General features: G+C 40.1%; 1 protein-coding gene across 4 annotated transcripts in view; it reads left to right on the forward strand.

The window, feature by feature from the left end:
• Positions 1 to 18,477, forward strand: part of sspo (SCO-spondin) — a 90,483-nt gene extending 72,006 nt beyond the window's left edge. For all 4 annotated transcript variants that reach the window (XM_030398963.1, XM_030398959.1, XM_030398960.1 and 1 more), the window contains 7 exons: positions 366 to 530; positions 2,209 to 2,417; positions 3,484 to 3,579; positions 9,085 to 9,145; positions 9,993 to 10,117; positions 13,888 to 14,038; positions 17,949 to 18,477. In XM_030398963.1, the coding sequence (XP_030254823.1) occupies positions 366 to 530; positions 2,209 to 2,417; positions 3,484 to 3,579; positions 9,085 to 9,145; positions 9,993 to 10,117; positions 13,888 to 14,038; positions 17,949 to 17,971 (830 nt within the window). In that variant the 3' untranslated portion in view covers positions 17,972 to 18,477. The remainder of the gene's footprint in view (positions 1 to 365; positions 531 to 2,208; positions 2,418 to 3,483; positions 3,580 to 9,084; positions 9,146 to 9,992; positions 10,118 to 13,887; positions 14,039 to 17,948) is intronic.
• Positions 18,478 to 20,190: the final 1,713 nt, after the last annotated feature.

The following is a 20,190-nucleotide window of genomic DNA, read 5'->3' on the forward strand; positions in this document are numbered from 1 at the left end:
CAAAACAGACCCCGAATTTGCCGGCCTCTGTCTAAAACTGCGGACCGAGCCGCCAAAAGGACAGGCAAATTGGCGGCTTGCTGTCCTGTCTAAAAACGACTAATGAGAAAACAAATTTATTTCGTCTTTTGTTGGCTTTTTTTCATAGCCTGTTTCAGCATTGTTCCTGCTAGGTTATAACAAACGGCTTTAACAAAGAACAAAGTAGGCATATTACCTGCCATTGTAGTTTTATTTTGGCGAGCTGAGGAACAGTGCTCAGAGGACAGATGTTTTTTATACGCAGAGCTTTGGGTAAATGGAGGCAAGATTAACACACTGACCTAAAGGGGTTTGTACTCTTCTCCCACTCTGTCCTCCTGCAGTGGACTGTGAGTGGTCCAGCTGGTCCGAGTGGAGCCTGTGCTCAGCAACCTGTGGTACGGGACGACAGAGCTCCACCAGAGTCATCCTGCAGTCCAGCCAATATGGAGGGGCTCCATGTGAGGGCCCTGACCACCGCACCACAAGCTGCATGGCTCCTGACTGTGGTGAGTGAGAAGAGGGGAAATTGTTCATCATAACCAATAGGTTATATTGATGATATATATGATATATGATAACAATATTTAGTGCAGACCTCAAACTTTTTACTGGCATTTTTGTTCCGGCCATTATGCAACACCCCAGCTCAGGAACAGCAGCTTGACTGGTGGAGGCATACAACCACAATACAGTGATTCTACCTAACAAAACCTTTAGCCCCACAAATTATGTAATTACGACCATAGGTGTTATGACCAGAGGGGGCCGGAGGAACATGAACCCCCATCCTCGGAAAAGATATGTGTGCCCCACCCAAAATATCACCTGAAACACAACCATGTTATTTAAATGATATTAATAAGCCCTCGAAGTGGCGCATGAGGAAGGTAGGTTAAAAGTATGTGTGTGGGGATCTGAGTCTATTGTTGGTGGCTGACCCACAGTAAGAATTTCAAATAAAGGATGTTCTTGAAGGATTTTCTTTAATTTGCACACTGAGTACAATAAAACACATTTATGATTGTCCCCAACTGTCTTCATTTTCTCTGCACTGAATAACAGGTCACTCTAAATTTTAGCTTGCGGTTAGGCGACATTAGTGAGCCACAGTGACATTAGCCAGTAATTTTCAGTAGCAGATGTAGAAGTGTAGTTTCCTTAGCTGGCAGGATGACGAAGTGATTGTAATACCTATTCAGTTCAATTCATAATACATTATTTGTCCCTGGGGGTGCAATTTAGGGCACGTGAAGTGGTTGTACACAGGAACAAACAAGTCATTATATTTAATGTTTTACCTCATCAACTTCATTGATTTTTGTGAGTATTTGCTTACTCTGAATTTGATGGCGACAATATGTTTTACACAAGCTGGAACAGGAGCAACAAAAGGCTGTGAAAACACTTGTTTGGAACATTCCACAGGTAAACAGGTTCACGGGCCACAATCATGATTGGGTGTGAACAGGGCATCCTTGAAAGACTCAGTCGTTCACAAACAGGGATGGGGCGTGGTTCACCACTTTTTAAGTCAAACACTAATATGTATAAAGGAGATTACTGCATGAGCTTAAGACCACTCTGTAAAACTGTTGTCTGTAAACACAGTTGTTTGCAAATGATTGCTTCCTTTTTTATTTTCGCACAGCAGCTCAATGTTTTTAGAATCACGCTTGTAGCTAATGAAGCAGTACACTGGAGCACAGGGTGAAAAGTAAAAATAAGGTTACCACTGGCTGGCAGTGACAATTGTTGACTTTGTGTAGTTACTCTTCTAATGCAGAGCTCTGCACTGTTTACTAGAGTCCCAACCACTTGGGAATATAAAAATGCAAAGCTTGACGGGCCCGCTGTGTCTGCTTACACTTGCTGAACTATGATTGTACCGTCTCTGTTGGGTTGAGTTGTTAATTGAAAGGTCAATTAGCATTGCATGTTAATAAGGAAATATAACTTTTATGTCACAGCAAAAGAGAAAGGCACTGAGAAATATGATGCATTGTTGTGATGATTGATAGTTTCCCTGTGCTCCCTCTTCCTCACCAATGCCTCATCACATTCTTTCCAACTTATCAATCACCTCTCTCCATCCTACTGTCTACCCTCTACCCTTTCCATTTTCTCCTCTCCTCCTTGACACGTTTTTTTTTTCATGTCACTTCCTTCTCTCTCCTTCTTCTGCAGAGTGTCCTGTCGGGGAGCGGTGGAGGAGGAGTGTGTCTGAGGAGGTCCCGCTGTGTGAGAGGAGCTGCCAGGACATTTATTCGCCTCCCATTAACTGCAGCCACTCTGCCGAGGGCTGCGTGTGTCGGGAGGGGCTTTACCGAAACACTGAGGGTGTGTGTGTCATCCCCGCCCTCTGCCCCTGCCATGACCAGGGCATGCTGTGGGAGGTATGCATACACACACAAAAACACACACACACACACACACACTGGCTAACACCCAAACAAGACATCTGCTGCCCAGCTAACTTGGTATCTTGTCCCTATTGTGCCTGGATCATTGTGGCGTTTATCTGAATCTTACCATTAGCGTGTTGTTTACGTCCCCTTCCTTCACCCCCATTGTGTTATTTACTCATAAAGAAGGGCCTATTAGAAGATGAGTGACATGCCCCGCGGGCCACATTACACCACAATGCCTTCAGCCTCATCAATTATAAAGGAAGTGCTGTAGAAAGACGGCACTCAGGCCACAACTTGGCAGGCCTGCCAGGAATTATTTATTATGGAGGGGATATTATAGGATTATAAGAATTAATCATACACTGACAAGTGGTCATATCCCCCCTCTTGATCTTCCTTCTGTATGCTTTTCTCTTTCATTCTTTGTTTCTTTCTTTATCCTATTGTACCTCAGCTTTATCACTCTCTGGTCTCTCCTCTGCTTTCAATGCAGGATCAAATCTTCAATCTCTCACTTCCTTCCTTTTTCTCCTCAGCCCCTCTTCTTTAGTCTTCCTTCTTCTCTCTCTTTCTCCCGTCACCTATCCCTCTCAGTAATTTGCTACCTGTCTCTTTCTTTCTGCTTGTCTAGTCTGTTTTTCCCTCTCTTTGCCTGTAGACTGGCGATCACTAATGTCCATTTACCTAAAGACCCTCTGTGGTTTCTTAATCAACCACCTCATGAATATAACACTAACTGGCTCAGTGTGAGCTACGAGGGCACTCTCTTGTGGATGCAAATCAGAGCAAATACACTAAGTAAATAATTTCCCTCACATGAAATATATAATTGTATAATTACAGCATAATAACAGGCGTACATAACCTAGATTATGCACCAGGTGCAGCCAGAGCATTAGTGGATTCACTGAATAAATACATCCTGACCAGTCGTGTGTGTGTAGGTGACAGAAAGACTAACAGCCTGTTGAGGCATCTTCGCATTACCTGCATTTCAGAAATCTCGTGATTGAATGCAAATATTTTGTGTTTTCTTGTGTATGTGAGCCAGGCAGGATCAGAGTGGGAGGAGGGCTGCCTGTCATGTCGTTGTGTGAACGGGAAAAAACTGTGTCAGTTAAGATGTCTGCCGATCCACTGTGATGAGGTGACAAACACGCACGCACACACACACACACACACACGACCAGATACTCCATGCTATTTGATGTCTGTCTGATTGTATTTTCGTAGGCCTTCTTTTTCTACAGAATGTGATGTTTATTAATCATGACACACCCTTCTTGTTAACCAACACATTTTTTTATTAATTTTTTTACCAAGATCATATATTCAGAGTCACTGATAGTAGATGATATGATGTGAATTAGATAATGTGTAATTTTCTATTGCATTAGTAATATGTTCAGCTTTCCATTTAATGTTGTGATAACACTGTATTTGTAAGGTTTAGATAATGAGAGCTTGGTTGGTCCTGACGGTCAGCACAGGTTATCTGTTAATGTGATGGGTGCACAGATCCAGTTTTGCTCCGGACTCATCGGGGTCTCCCTGATTAATATCAAACCTTTTTTGATATTTAGGATTCATTACGTCATAACTTTCCCACAGTCAAAGAGAGAGACATCCCAGAGCGCTTGACAGCAGTGTTGCCAAGAAAACAGAAAACAACGCTAGCCCTCGAGGCCAACATTAGCTAGCACACTACTGTTGACAGATAATGAAACCGACAGTTAAAACCTCACGTCCTCTTCTCATTGAATTATACACAGCCCATGTTGACCATGTCACCTCCACGATTTCATCATCCAGACTTGTTTCTTCTGTGTTGTCGTGTGTGCAGGTTTGAGATTAACAGAGAGAGGAACATCTCTGAAGATTCTCCGTATTTGCATAATGCAACCTGGGTTCACTGTCGGTTTTAAGGCCCAGCCTTACAAATGTTGAAACGTTGTCTCAAACTGTGCTTTCCCCATTAGCTCAACCACCATCTCTTCTACCTTACATAATGAAATTCAGTGATATGACATGTATTGTAGAAATCTCAATGTGGTACATTGGTACGTACATATGGGAACATATCTGTGGTTCGCAGAAACATTAACTGCCAACATATTTTCTGGATACTTGACTAGGCTTTTTTTTGTTGATAAATAACCCTTTTAGGAAGAATAGTCCTCTGTCAAGTCTTCATTACAGAGTCATGTCTTTTAGTTGGAGGCGGGTCACCTGGGAGGATTGAGGAGGATTTTCCTTATCAGAAGGTTTCAATTGGATTAAAGCAAAAAGAGGTGAAACTACTTTAAAAGACAAAGTTTAGAGAGAAGATTATCTTATTACCTACACTGTCAATTATCCCAGAAGCCCTTAGATCTATTTTGTGACCTTCTGTGTGAACTGGGCCAACAGCTGTGTAATTACAATTATAATGATGAAAGTAATAGCAGAATCACAGCCCACGTGGTGAAATATCAATGGCTCAAAAGTGAGCTGAAATCATGGAGACGTTCATACTATACTATCAGACCTGAAACACCGGTGGAATCAGACCCCCACAAGCAGGTGGACACATGCACAAAGTACATTGCCAAACCCCACACATCAACATTTTCTTTAAGATCTAAGAACTGTTTCTAGCTATTGCTAAGCTGTGTTTATAGTCCCAGTTATTTGCTCTTCTGCAGGTATGTGTGAACCTATGCATCCAAACAGGCAAACAGAGATGAAGGTTCATATACAGAGGCGCCATCAGCCTCCCGGACAAACACATCAGTCCATTTAGCTGCCATGGCCTCCCCCAGGGTGGTACAGTTCACTCAACATCTCTATTGGTCACAAACATCTCAATTACTCTGAGCAAGGGAGAAAATGCACTGCTCCCTAAAGAATGTGTGGGATGTTCTCTGCAAGTCACTGGCTGAAGCAGATCAATACCTGACTGGCCGATCCTAACACAAGCCTGCACTTCTTCCTTTACCATGCCCCTCTACCTCCCTGAACACTGCAACCTGGTTTTCCTCATTAACCAACCAATTCAACGAATGCAGTATATGGCGAAGCTTAGACCTGTTCTGCAAAAGGTGGCACGTTGGTGTGAAAAGCACAATTTTAGTTCATGTGCACATTTCAATCAGTTATATGATCATGATATCTCAAGTTGAGCATCATCTGTAGAAGTTAAATATTCATCAATTAATTAGTTGCACTAACATTTTGCATATGGTCCGGGTAATTGTATTGTTATGCATGAAGGATTATGGGTACAGGTGTATTGTTGTCATTAATGGTGACAGCCTCTTTACAGAAAAAATAACTGCCTTAGTCTCACAGACAATGCTCAGTCATCCACCTGCGAGTGGATAACAGCTGGTCATCTCGCAGGAGACGCTGAGCTGAGTGTCAATTATGCATGCGCTCTGTAAGGCTAGAGGCAGGTGTGGAAAAAAATGAACTCCATCTAAAATATGAATTAACTTTTGTAGTCCTTCACATAGGTGAAACTTTTGGTGACACATCAGTGCAGATTCTGTCCACTGAGACTGCACTTGTACTGTTTTTGAAAAGAACTAAAAATTCCAGTAAATCTCATCAATGCTTCTACTCAACTCTGCATCATATATAAAGCATCAGTTCAATTAAATTTCGGCTTCTATCCCCATTATAGTAAATTGAGTTAAATTTGTGGTGCTCACAGCATTGAAGTATTACATAATAATCACCAGCAACAACACTTTCTAGAAACAATGTCCCTGTTATTCTGGATATTCCATACAAGTCTGATTCTTCTCATGTAAGATAAGATCAATTAGAAAAAGAAAAAAAAAATGTTTTTTTAATCTTGACTCAAAAACTGGGTAAATAAATAATAATAAATAAACATATCTGCATGGCTAGCAACCACAAGTAAGTGAAGGCAAATGATTATAAAGTGAAAATATGTTCTGTGTATGATTTTGGTGAACTAACCCTTTAAATTAAAAGCTACCACCTAATCAACACACTTTTTTTTAAATAATGTCCCACCTACAATACTATCTTATTGTTTACATGTCACAAGTACGGTAACATCCTATCAACACTGAATAATCTGAATCTGCAAAGTAACTCATAACTAAAACTATCAAATCAATGTGATGGAGTTGAAGAAAATGGAAATACTGAAGTAAAATACCTCAACATTTTACTTTAGAACCGTGCTTGTGTAAATTGTAGTAAGGTACATTCCTTCACTGGTCATTCAGAATTTTTACAAAAAGATTTTTACTGTGATTGCAAAATAATATCAGTTCAAATATTAGTTATTGGTCGCCTTGGTTACTAACAACTGGTATCAGTATTGGCAATGAATAATGAAGCATATCGGTAGATCCCTATTTCATGGTGATGAAGTAGAGAAAAGTCACAGTAGCAGAGTCTGTCTCATCCTTGACACAGTAAGCTGAATTTATATCTTTAGCACACCGCGCTGTATAAAGGCCGGGGTAAAAATACATTCTGCTGACATCTGGAACTTTAAAGGAGAGGTTGATTACACAGTGAGCTCCACAAAGTAGACAGTCAACTGAGTGTTCAACCTGTGGTGTACCCCGGTCTTGATGCCAGTGCACTGTGTCTCTGGAGGGGCTCGGACTCATGTAACTATTTCCGCATGCATTGTCAAATCCCTCACCTCCCCGGGCTGCACTCAATTATGCTTTGGTGAAAGCACTCCTTATCCTGGCCAATAGAAAAAGGTCATTTAATGCACTGTGTTCCCTCTCCTGACAGGCTGAGAATTGGTTACTGTAGGTTTACTTTTTTATTTAGGACTCAGATTACATTTGATCACATTGTTTCTTTAATGATCACCAGATTTGATAACTTTAATGCATAACCTTGAAAAAAAATACTCCACCACTTTTCAGCACTTTTCCAAGGTTATGCATTAAAGGTTTTGTTATCATATCTGGTGATTAAAACTAGACAGATGTTTTCCTCTCAACCATACTATACTATTTCTATACTAATAAAACTCATTTCCATCCCACGGCCTATAGACAACACATATTTGACAACCATTTACTCTAAATGCCAAGTACCAGATATCCACATTTTACATAATTTCTACTTTCTGCGTCAGACACACACACACGCACACACACACACACACACACACACACACACACTCTTAAGTTAAAAGACTTAAAAAGGTCCTCTTCGTGATCTCTCACCCTTTAAGTGAGTGGGCTCCTCTCCCTGAGGGAAGGCTGGCAGCAGTACAGAGTGGGAGGAGAAGTGAACAGTTAGGAAAAGTGTATGTTTGTGAACGCGTGTGCGTGTGCGCGTGCGCGTGCGTGAAATGGTACAGTTGGGTGAATATTGAGAGCCAAGCTGAGGCTGGCCGAAGCCTGCTGTCAGACTGTATCTGACTGTGTGACTGTGCATGTTAACAACAGCTATTCTCAGACAGGGACACCACAGGACACCCTGCTTTTCACCGGACTGTTCTGGATCTCTCTGTCTCTCTCTGTCTCTCTCTCTCTCTCTCTCTCTCTCTCTCTCTCGCAGTGGCTTCACTACCTCTGTGTATGTCCTTTGTGTCCTTACGTCACTGTCTCGCCCTTTTGCTATTTTTGGTCCTCATGTCTTACTTTTTGCCTCTTTAATTCCTTCTCCTTTTCCTATCCGTTTAGCTGGTCTCATACTCTGTCTCAGTTTCTCTGCCTCTCATCTTCACTTCTAAGCTGAATCTCAACCTCAGCCCTCATGACCCATGGTGTCCCAGGTCTACATCAGTTCTAAACTGGTTAGAAGGAAAACCAGTAGTTCTCTGGGTAGTGGGGACTTGAGCAGATGTTACATGGTATGACACAGTCCATTCACACAGTATCTAGACTGGAATGTTGTTGTGTTGTGAAGTATTCTATTCTGCTGTAGTTAGCCATGCTCACTGCATGCTAATGTTAGCCCACCACTTTGGTCCAGATTGATAACCATAACATTTGATACGCTGATATTGCCCCCAGGATGAATTGTCCTAACTTATCATCTAGCACCATAATCAGGCTAAACATCAATTTGTCCAGCATTTTAGTTTATGACTAAATACCTGCTAAGCTAATGTCATTCACATCCACCTCAGCGGTATTTTGTTTAGTACTAATTAGCAATGTTAGCACACTAACATGCTATACTAAGATAGCATACATGGCAGACATTATACCTGCACCAGAATGTGAACAATAAAGTCAAAGCAGACCTCAGAGTTTTTAGCATGGCTGTGGGTTTGTTAGATTATGCTAATGCTAGCATATTTTATTGAGAACATTAACCACATAGCACTGCTTCACTTGGGCTGGCTTTAGTTTAATCAGAGTTGTGTTTTTTTTCTGTCCATCCCCTTTCAAGGCCTATGTATTGTTTTCTACATTCCTCTGTTGGAACTTTGATTGTTTGGTCTGTTGGTTGTTGTCCTTTTGAATAATGTGTACTTATATACACTATGTGATCATTGTCACATGTTTAATGAAATACAAAAGTTATGTTTGTCTCGTTACATTAGTTAGTGCTGGGCATGATTTTGATTACTTGTTGTACCCACTTCACCTGTGTGTTTTCACTGAGACTTATGAAAGATTGTTAAAAACACACTCATGTTATCTCTCTCTCTCAGGGGGAGGTCAAGGTGGAGGAACCAGGCAGCTGCTGTCCAGTCTGCAGAAGGCAGTTTCCAGGTTAGTAAAACACACAGTATGCAGAAAAACCTGTCGCATGAAAATCTATGAAATGGACTGAGTTTCAGAAATCACATGCAAACTAAAGGTATATTTGGTGAATAAAAAAAAAAAAAAAGTAAATCAGTGCCCTGAGTAGGTGTAGGTTAACATTCATTACTTTTTCTCAAAAAGCATGAAAAAGATACATTTCAAGCAGGTGATCAAAACAAGTCAGTAAAACACTGCATGCTGCATTTTTACTCTGTGGCTGTTGTTTCAGTTGTCACCGCAAACTCATGACCGTGATATTCCATATTTCCTGCCATCTCTAAACTGTGTGTGGATGCTCAAATGCCATAAAGTAATGCTTCTCCATCCATGATGATTTAAATAAACAGAGCAATTAGAATGCTTGAAAATAAATCTCAAACAGACATCCAAAATCATTCTTGTTCCCTTTATTTCGTGTTATAACCTTCTAACCACTTCATTGGATTTGAATGTTCAACTGTTAATTTTACAGGAGGCTAAAAAACCAAGTGATGCTCTCTCTAATTAGCGAGAGATTACATTACTTAACCTACGTTGGAGCTTTAATCTTCCTCCCAGTGGAGCAAATGTCACATGCTGCGAGGGAGCATGGCAATGTCACTGTGTTCTCTGGCTCTGACTCCTCCTTTGTCTTTTTCCTTATTCTTTTTCATGCAAATACAAAAAAAAAAAAAAGATTTTGTATTTTGTATTTTTTTTGCTTCTAGCCTCTCATAATCTCCTTTTCCTCTGCCCTCTGTATTCTCCATTTAATGTCATATCTCCTTTTGCCCTTTTCCCTCCTTCCTCTTCCTCCTGGCTGTGTTTCCGTCAGGCGAGCCAGAGTGTCATCGCTATGTGCAGGTCAGGAACATCACTAAGGGAGACTGTCGACTGGACAATGTGGAGGTCAGCTTCTGCAGGGGACGCTGCCTGTCGAGGACTGATGTCATCCTGGAGGTACGCAGAAGATACACACACATACACACAAAAGATATTACTCTCTGAGGCATCATTGATGTGTATTGACCTCAACATGAGTGACAACTGGTGGCACTCTAAAGGTCAATACAGCAGCAAAGTGGACTAGAAGGGATTGGAACTGGAACAGGAATAAGCTGTTGGTTCTCATTGTTTGCAAATTGCCCACCAAGCCTGCACAATCATTTATTTTCTTTAAAATCATTACAGCCTCTACAGTCAGCAGGTTGTGCAGCATTTATTTAATTGGGAGTGTTTGCTAAACAAAATCTTCTAACTTTTATTAAAAACACTGTTTATAATGTGCAAGAAAGTAGTCTGGATTATTGCCTTCACTATCACTGTGAAGCCAAATGTCCCATCTGTTTTCCCCCTGAAGCATGAGCTGGCATCACGGTGTTAAGAGAGTTTTTACAAAACAAATTGAAGTCAAGCGTGTGTCTCCGTTCAGCTGGTCACACCTGCTGTAATATCCCTTCTTCATACATAAACAAGGTAGAGCTAACAGGCTGTGACAGTCTGTGCCTTCTGCCAACTGTAGTTACAGTTGTATACACACTTCACACAGATGACATGACAGGCAGGTGAACAAAAATCCATAATTCAGTAGATGAGTCACCAGTGATCTAAATATAGATGTTTTGAATAGGAGTAGGGGACACGTGTAGAGTCTGCCAGCGATTCAATCGTCTTTTTTCTTTCCTGCATTCACTTGTTGTCTTCTTCTTCTCTTGTAACACAGCAAGCTCATCACTTCATCACCATGGTGACTTTGTTCTCCCTTGGCATCCATACATCTCCGCAGTAAAAATAGTCACATTAGTAAAAAATAAACATCAGCTCAGCCAAATGTGTCATTACCTCCTGTTACTGTGGCAACCAGGGATGGTAACCGGTGACTAGGCCACACATAGCAGTTCCCTTTTTCATTGATCAGCAGGACTGGAAGAAGAACCAGTGCATTCACAGGAATCACACCAGCAGCTGAAGTGTTAAACATGCAAGCACACCCACACACACGCACATATGCTCACATACATTGCTGAAGTCTCGTCAAAGTGCATGAAGCTGTAAGTGCTACTTAGAAGATGAAGGTGCTTCTGAGGGTTTGATCCTGGACTCCCTCCCTCCTCTCACCTGCCTTTCCCTCTGTTATCTGCCATTCACTGCTACCTTCCATTGTACTTTCCCTTTATCTCTCCTCCTTTGCCTGCCATAATTGGATACATGAGTACAACTTCAGGAAGCTGCCTTCTATCGTGCAAAACAGGCTGTTTTTTTTTTTTATCAAGTACTTCAATTTTGAGTTACAAAAATGTAACTGAGATGAACTGCAGACTGAGTTAGTTAAAAAACAATAACTGTTGTCCCAAAATTGTGCTTGTTTAAGCTTTTTAAGTTCTTTTTCTTATATTAATTCAATTTGTCGTGTAGACTGTCTTTAAGTATCTTGAAAGGCACTGTTAAATAAAAGGCACAATTATCATTATGAATAATAATAATAATAATAATGATAATGATGATGATGATGATGATGATGATAATAATGATGATGATAATAATAATGATGGTAATAAAATAATAATAATAATAATAATAATAATAATAATATAATAATAATAAGCTAATTCACAATTATGAACCCACAGATAATAACCAACTCTAATAATATAATAATAATAACAGTTCGTCTCAGCTCTATGAAGCATTTTAGTATCTTTCAGCTCATTGTTTTGGTGTATCAACCTGGTTCAATCCCATTGCTCTCAGCTGCGTTGTATCCAGCTTTAGTGAAAAATGTACTAATAAAACCTGCCGAGGACTTCTGGTCTAGCTGGCGATGTGATGGCAGCATAGTGCCACAGGTTCCCGAGAGCAACAATCAGAGGATGCCCGATCAAACTAAAATTGACCAAAAGCATAGAAAGTTTAGTTATAGCGGGTGAGCGACTATACCCAGCAAACATGGGAAGAAAATTCTCGCACAAAGTAAAAAACACAGAGACGAAGAAGATGGTCAGCTGCCACAAGTTAGTAGCATTAGCAACATGGTGGCCAATATGCAGCCGGACGGCGATTTGAGGCCAGAGAGCGTTGCCCACCTGCGGGGAGGAAAAGGCCTTAATGTTGGAAGTCAATGTTGTTATTTGTGATCTGGGTTCACTAACTGTGTTACAGGTAAATGATTTTGGTTTTCTTCTTTTGTTCATGCTACTGTTCCTTACAGCACCAGGGGTATATGGGTACAGGGGCTTAAAACGCAGACAAAAATGCAAAGTATTAAGTCAGTTAGAATAATCAAGTATATTGTCAGTGGGCTGGGAAATCCAATCAAAAGGAGCAAAGTTATGACAAAATTGAAGAGGGAATGGAAAGAAGTAGCTCTCTCTCAAGAGACGAAGAGAGAAGAAAGCTACCAAAAATATAAAATGAATGATTAAGGAGCTGGGACTCTCAGACATATGGAGGGATTTGAACCCGACACATAGGGACTATAACTTTTTTCACAGCCGTGCAGTGTTACTCCGAGGCTCGACTATATAGGGTCAATGGATTTGTCGGATCACAGCCCAACTGTTGTGGATTTAATATGAGTACTAAAAAGTAAAAGTAAAACTAAATCAAATTAGGCAGCAAATAAATATGGATTTAAAAGAATACCTTGACATAAATGATAATGGGAAAGGGTTTCCATTGATTCTTTGGGAAGCCTGCAAGTTATTGCTGTTAAAAAAGCAATTACAAGAAAATGGCTCCAGCCAGATGCCCCATCTATAGAGAACTGGTACCAGATTATTTATATAATCTTTGTAATGGAAAGAATGACCCGTTAAATTGGGCTGCAGGAAAACACATTTGAGGAAATTTGGAAAATGTGGAAAATGTGTATTCCCTTAAAACGCCCCAACATGTTTAAAAATGTTTATTCAACTCTTTATAACTTGTCATTGTATTAATTTTCTCAAATTCAAGACACCAGAAAGATGATTATGTAATTGTTGTAAAGATGTTAAACTAAATGAAAGAAACAAAAAAAAAAAGAAAAGAAAACTTGCCCAGCACAAAACAGCAGACATACAAAGTAAGCAGTCAGTGGAGATCAAACCTGACCTTAAAGGAGAGTGATGTCACACAGGAATGACACTGTCCACACAGCCAAAGTTGATCGTGCGTTGATTTGCAGCGAAGAACCGCACCTTGCACATGCGAACGAGAAAGGAGGGTCTGCTTTCATTGGTTATACTCTTTTCCTGGTTCGTCGACCCGTCTGCCACTCAACCAGATATGTTACCTGTTAGATATCTGGTGGACATCGCTGGCACATCAGCAGGCTGTTGGCTTAGTTGCTTTACATTAGTGTCTGTTGTGATTTAATATTTCCAGAAATGCCCCACAGTAAATGTTGTATGAAGAATGCTTTGTAAATGCTGTATACTGCAGTTTATACTGTATTATCTTGTCATTTAATATAAAGTTAAGGGTTCTTATTTCTCCCCCTGCCTCCTCTCTCCTCCTCTATCAACCTGCCCATTCGCCCCCTTTAAACTTATCCTGCTTTTTTCCTCCTGTTTTACACCTCATCTCTTCGTTCTCCACTTTCCTCTTCTCTCCTGTCCTCCACCTTCTCCTGTACACCCTACAGCCTCTCCCCCTCATCATATTCCAATCTCCCTAATTGGCCCGCTCCACCTTATCAACCATTTATTCTCCCTTGGCTTAACAGCTCTATCATGTCATTCTCTCTACAGGAGCCCTACCTGCAGTCAGTTTGCGAGTGCTGTAGTTACCGCTTGGACCCTGACAACCCAGTGCGTTTCCTCAGCCTGCAGTGTGACAGTGGAGAGAGCGAGCCTGTCGTCCTGCCTGTCATACACAGCTGCGAGTGCACCAGTTGCCAAGGTTGGAATAATGAATGTGGCCGAGAGGATGTCTCTGTGAATGACGATGTGAAAACATAGCATTTAGATTATATGTAAAAATAGTAGCAGGAGACACATGTTTCCACACTCAGGTCCCGGCATCCAAAGAGGAACGGTAGGAAGTGTTTCAAACGGGGCAAGGGAATTTGATCCAAAAATAAACATATCCTTAAGTATGTTTGCAGACATATGATAATTGCATGTTAGTGAAGGAGAAAAAGTCTAAATCATACAATATGATGTAAGCTAACATCATGTGAGCCAGAAAACAGGATAATACTCATGTATTTAGCTTCACAGGTTTGATTTGTGAACCTTGGATGAAGTGATAATAGTGTTTTTCACTTTGACATATTTGCTTTATGACTACAGACTCAAAGCCATGGTCACTCACATACTGATGTACCGATCATTTAAAGCTGTGGAAACACCGGAAACATGTTTTTACTCTGTCAGACTGAGGCGAAATAGATCAAAGGCACTCAGTCTCACTTAAACAATTTACCAATGATTTATTGAGCTTGGATTGACTATTTATTATTCATCTTTTTTTCTGTTTTATATGTATTAATTATTAATTGTACTACAAGGAACTTTTAACTGATCATGAAACAGTTTCAGTTTAATACTGATGCCTCCATATGACCCACATAAGAAAATGGGACCATCAGAGAGACTGGCTATTTATATATGATTATTATAGTTCCTCTTAATACCTGTCACCATGTCAGGTAAGTCATAAAATGTAAACTGTTTTTTAACGATGGAGTGCTGAGGATGAATTGAGGCGTCTCACAAACTGGTCAGATAAAGATCTGTAAACACAATGCGGCGGTGTTCATGCTGCTTTTGACCACAGGGTCCAAGTTCCAAGAAAGATGTTTTTCTTCCCATAAAAATGAACTCAAATACTGTGCGAGGTTTACCTTGAAAGGTTTGAATCCAGCCTGTAATTATTCAGGTTTGGCTTTGAGAAGTTCTTCTCTGTCAGCAGAAATATATTTGCCTGTGTCATATCAACAATTTCATTTGATTTAAAGAAGTTCAGTTTTCAACTTACAAAAATGGCACAGCTTATACACATATACACAAATATCAGCACATATATTATTATTTATAGGCATTAAATAATATGTATTACAGTGTTTTTTTAGTAGACTCGGTCAAGTTTGCATCAGCACAGCTACCATTCAGAGGCAGAAGATGAATATTTGAACCATACATCTGTTGCCTTTAGCTGTTCAGACTGTGTTACCTTACAAGCCAACTTTCCTGTACTTGGTTCAGAGCAGGTGACAGATGTGAGCAGTTCAGATGTCACAACTGTCTCAGGTTGATGGGGTGTGTCCACTACTATTAGTGGCTGTGATGATAAACATACTAAAGAGCTTCATCATTATTTATATTTCTAATCCTATAAGTGTGTTTATTTTCCTTCTAAACGCACGAACCATCTGTCCATCACTATCTCTCTTTGTCTCTCCCTTTAATTTCAACCAATTAGATCATCAATAGGGCGACCACCGGTGGAGCCAGTTGGTAAATCAAACTTTTATGGAAGTCAGTCAAGAAAACGGCAGAAACAAGTTATAGAGTGCGATAATGTATTTTTGTAGGCTAACCTGGATGTTAGCATCGACCCGGTTCCATTGACATAAAGCCTATGAGATATTTTCATGGGATTTTAGATTATTGCAGAAAAAAAACTCAAGTTTTAAAGATTTTGTTTCGTTTTCTTCCGCTTTTCTGTGAGGGTCGTGGGGATGTTACCGCTTTCATCCCCCTTTTTCAAGGGGTCACGGGGTTACTGGGGCCAAATCCAGTGAACTGTATGGATGAAGGCCAGGGTACACCCTGGATGAGTTGTCTTTGCAGGACCCTTACTGATGGCAGCTGCATAATGTGCCAACTGCACATCAGGAGCAATTTTGGGGTTCAGTATCTTGCTCAAGGATTCTTCGACATGTAGCTCAGTTCCGCCACAGGGGAGCCAGGATTCGAACCAGTGACCTTCCAATCACTGGTCCACCAGCTCTACCCACTGAGCTACAGCCGCCCCTTTAATGTGTTTTTTAACTGTAAATTAAATCAGGCTATGTTAGGCTATTAACGCACCACATCTCAGTCACACTGCCATTGAGGATCCTACTACACTATAATATGAACAGTTAACTATAAAATGATTTATGTATTTTATGGCTTAGAACAAAATGTGAAAATCTCTTAACATGATAGTTGGAGTCTTTCGATGTGGGGTTGGATGGGATCCCTAGTCAGTGTATAACCTGCAGTAGATGACCATCAGCTCTCCCAGTTTGTGGAGAAGGAGCGCGTAGCACCGACAGGGAAGAAGAGCACTGTACTCGACAATGTAAAACGCAAACATTTTCTAAATATAGCTTACAAGGGTGTATATATATATTTTTATGTGGGCCTTTTTTCCAGTGGCTAAATTAATCTTGCTGTCAGTGCTGTTAAGCAATACAATGCTTTGCTTCTGTGTCGGTGCTATGCGCTGCTTCTCCACACAGGGGGAGAGCTCACTTGTTACTATGCTTTTGGTCCACCTGGTATTTTGTTCACTTGTCGCGTAAGCCGTTATTAAGCTCAGCAGACACATGAGCAGTCGTGCGTTTTTCCGCCCGGAACTGAAAGGGAATGAATACCATGCCTGCCCGGCCTGCACAAAATGGCTCTGTGCTGGTCAGTTTTTTGGGAACCTGTGAAAAACACCTGCGGTAACATCACTGCTTGAGTGTGGCCAGTGCAGCCAGTCTGAGGGTTTAATCCCACAGAGAGCAGCTCAGTAAGTGTCTGGAACACTCCAACCCCGCAATACAATTTATCAGTCACTTTCCTTTAACTCTAGGCTGACACACACACAAACATACACACACACACACACAAGCGGTCACTGAAAAACATGCATTTACACAGATTGACACGTGCACATACACTCTAATCTTAGCAAAACATACGCTTCCCTTTGCCCACGATGAATAATTCAATCAAGGATCCCACCTCTGAAGCAATTATGTGCTAATCCATTCATCAACATGGCTGATTGCGTTAGTTAATTGGATGTAGCCACATACGACACAGAACATCCCCCCAGCCCTGATTCCCCTCCTAGCTCTACACTCCTGTGGACATCACGTCTGACGGATTTGGTTGTGGCGACAATCAATCTTTGCTAACGTATGGCTGCTCTCTCTCTCTCTCTCTCTCTCTCTCTCTCTCTCTCTGTCACTCACTTATTCTTTCACACACACACACACACACACACACACACACACATTTTGTTATATATGCACTTTGGTTCACACATGTCATAGCTATACATCTGCAGTTGATTTCATTTAATAGATTTATTTTTTATTACATTTAATTAAAGGACACTTTGTAGTTTTGGAGAAGAAATTAATCCTCAGAATTTTGATATTTCAAATATTAATAAGATAAGAAATGTGTATATGTACGTTAATTCAAAAGCTGTTCTCAGAGAAAAATAAGGTCCCAGAACACCGTTTGGAGCTAGAAAGGTGGCAGGGTCCGCCACATATAAACGTGGTAAAACAGTATTAAAAATTGTGATGTCCTTTAAGGTCAGTTTGATTATTTAGTTTGTTTAGGCAGAACATTTTACTAATGAAGACCTTTCTTTTCTCATTAACATTTCTTCCAAGTGCAATTTAAGTTTAAACTATGCAAAGGCAGATATCCCATTTTATATCAAGTCATGCTGTTCACATTTTTTATATAATTTTTTTATGAAGATGATTTCTAATTCGATCTCTATCTTTTATCCTGCAGTGCAGACGACTGATATTATTACAGACATAGCAGTGAAGTTATGATTTCAACAGTCTGGCTGTTCTTCTTCTTCACAGGAGGTGACCTGTCCAAACGCTGAGGGAGTATGATGAGTGTGTGTCTGTGAGCTGAGTGTGTGTGAGTATGAATGTGTGTATTCACAAGAGACACTGAGAGCAGGACGATGAATACCAAATGAAGTGAGAGCGCCACACTGAAGACTTCTGGGGTGGACAGATCGATGGATGGATGGATGGATGAGTGGAACATGAAGCCCTGAGAGCCTGTTGGTGTGCATGTTGTTCTGTAGTCCTTAGTCATCATATGACTGGATGCTACTGTTGATTCTGAAACTGTGTTTATTCTTCAGCCTGTACAGGTTATTCTACTGTATATTTAAAGACTAAAGATACAATGATTCAAGCAGTACTTATTTTGCATTGAAATATGTTTCATTTGTATGTTTAAAGAAAATGAACCAGCAGTCTGTTTTAAGTTGGCGTTTACTGTAACTGGTTAGATGTTTGAACATGTTGCAGTTTACAGTGTACCGTAGTTTAAGTGGACATGTCAATAAACATTTTCTCCACATGGAAAATACTTTAATCTGTCTCCCTTTTTAAGAATCTTTTAAAGCCAGTTGCTTCCCTTACAACAATGTAATTTGCCATTTCATGTGTGAAAATCCCACATCACCAAAACATGTGAAAAGAACATAATGTCACATGCAAACTGGACATTTTCAAAAGAGTTTAGCTTTTATATGCATTAAACCTTCCACTTTGAAATGGATGTAAATGGATGATTTACATGTGGTTGGCTTTTTTCACATGTAGAAGAAAAATTCCCACTTGTGGCAACAGAACATGGCACATTAAATCCCAAATCACATGAAATACGCTTATTCAAATGTGAACACATGTTTACATGCAAATTTGAAATAACATCAGAAGTGAACTGGGTATTTTCACAGATAATCAGCCTTTCTCACATATACGTGTACATTTCCAAGTAATTTACATGTTCATATGTGAATGACATATAAGTTGCTTTTTGACCACATGTGGAGTTTAATTTCTACTGTACAGAATCTACAGTAACCTGCCGAATGTCTGGGCCGTCCCTTACATTTCTTTTTTTTTTTTTTTTTTTTTTAAGTTTATTTGAAAAGAGGGACAGTGCACATTAATAACATTGCTGTAAATGCGCCAGAATTAGCCAAGAGGCTATTTTCCATCTGTAGTCCCTAGACAGATGTTAAAGTCACCCTAAAAACAGAACAGAATATAAAAAATAAGATTACATTTCCTTCATTTTCTTCCAAGTTTCTTACCTCTTTCTTAACAACTGATTTTGGATCAATACATGAGACTATCAGCAACATTACCAGCATCATGTTCAAAAAAAGTGCCCATTTTTAACCTTTTGTAAGGTATACCAAACACACGTATGTTCAAGCAGGACACTGTGTGATTCATGGGATTACTAGCCTCACTGTTTTTCAATACAGATAAAATGATTCCTCATTTCTTCATTTCAACTCAATTTGCCTCTCAAAATCTTGTGGCTCAGGGGTAGAAGCAGTGTCTTGTTATCTGAAGGTTGCTGGCTCGATTGCCCTGGTCTGCATGTCGAGGTGTCCTTGAAGAAGATATTGAACCCCAAACTCCTGATGTTCTGGTTGGCAAGGTGCGTGGCAGCCACAACCATTAGTGTATAAATGTATGTAAAATGTTTAGTCCCATACGACTGTTTTTGACTTATCACTTAGTTCATGTTGACAGCAATAAGGAACTTTTTTGTAATAGACGTATGCATATTTGTAAGCATTATCCAAATAACTGGATGTGTGGTCAAAGAGAGTATCTAACTCCTCTATTTTAACAAACTTATCATCGGTAGTATTGCTGATTTATCTTGTTAAAGAGAAGTTACCTAAGGTTGCATCATCCACCATCCCTTCTGTGTATGCATTATATTACAAATCTGATGTCCACACAGTCTGAGCTCTGCAGTTTCAGTGGAAGCAGATGTAGGCCGATGATGTGCATTGTTTTGGTCATTTTTTCCCCAAAAAAGGAACGTGTGGACACACACTGATTCATTTTGCGCAGAGTGAAAAAAGCAGTTTCCCTGGAAATGTTTTGATGGTGATATTTCTGACGACAGAGTTTAATTTGCCGCTGTGCTGTTTATTCATTATAAGACCGTGTCACTTTTAATGAATTTGTCAAAATGGAGTCTGAAGCTTTTTCACTTCACTTCATTTATTTGGACATTTATTCATTATTGTGCACGGTGAAATACATTAAGAACTCC

The sequence above is a fragment of the Sparus aurata genome, chromosome 19 (genome assembly GCF_900880675.1).
Source record: "Sparus aurata chromosome 19, fSpaAur1.1, whole genome shotgun sequence".
Taxonomy (NCBI): Eukaryota; Metazoa; Chordata; class Actinopteri; order Spariformes; family Sparidae; genus Sparus; species Sparus aurata.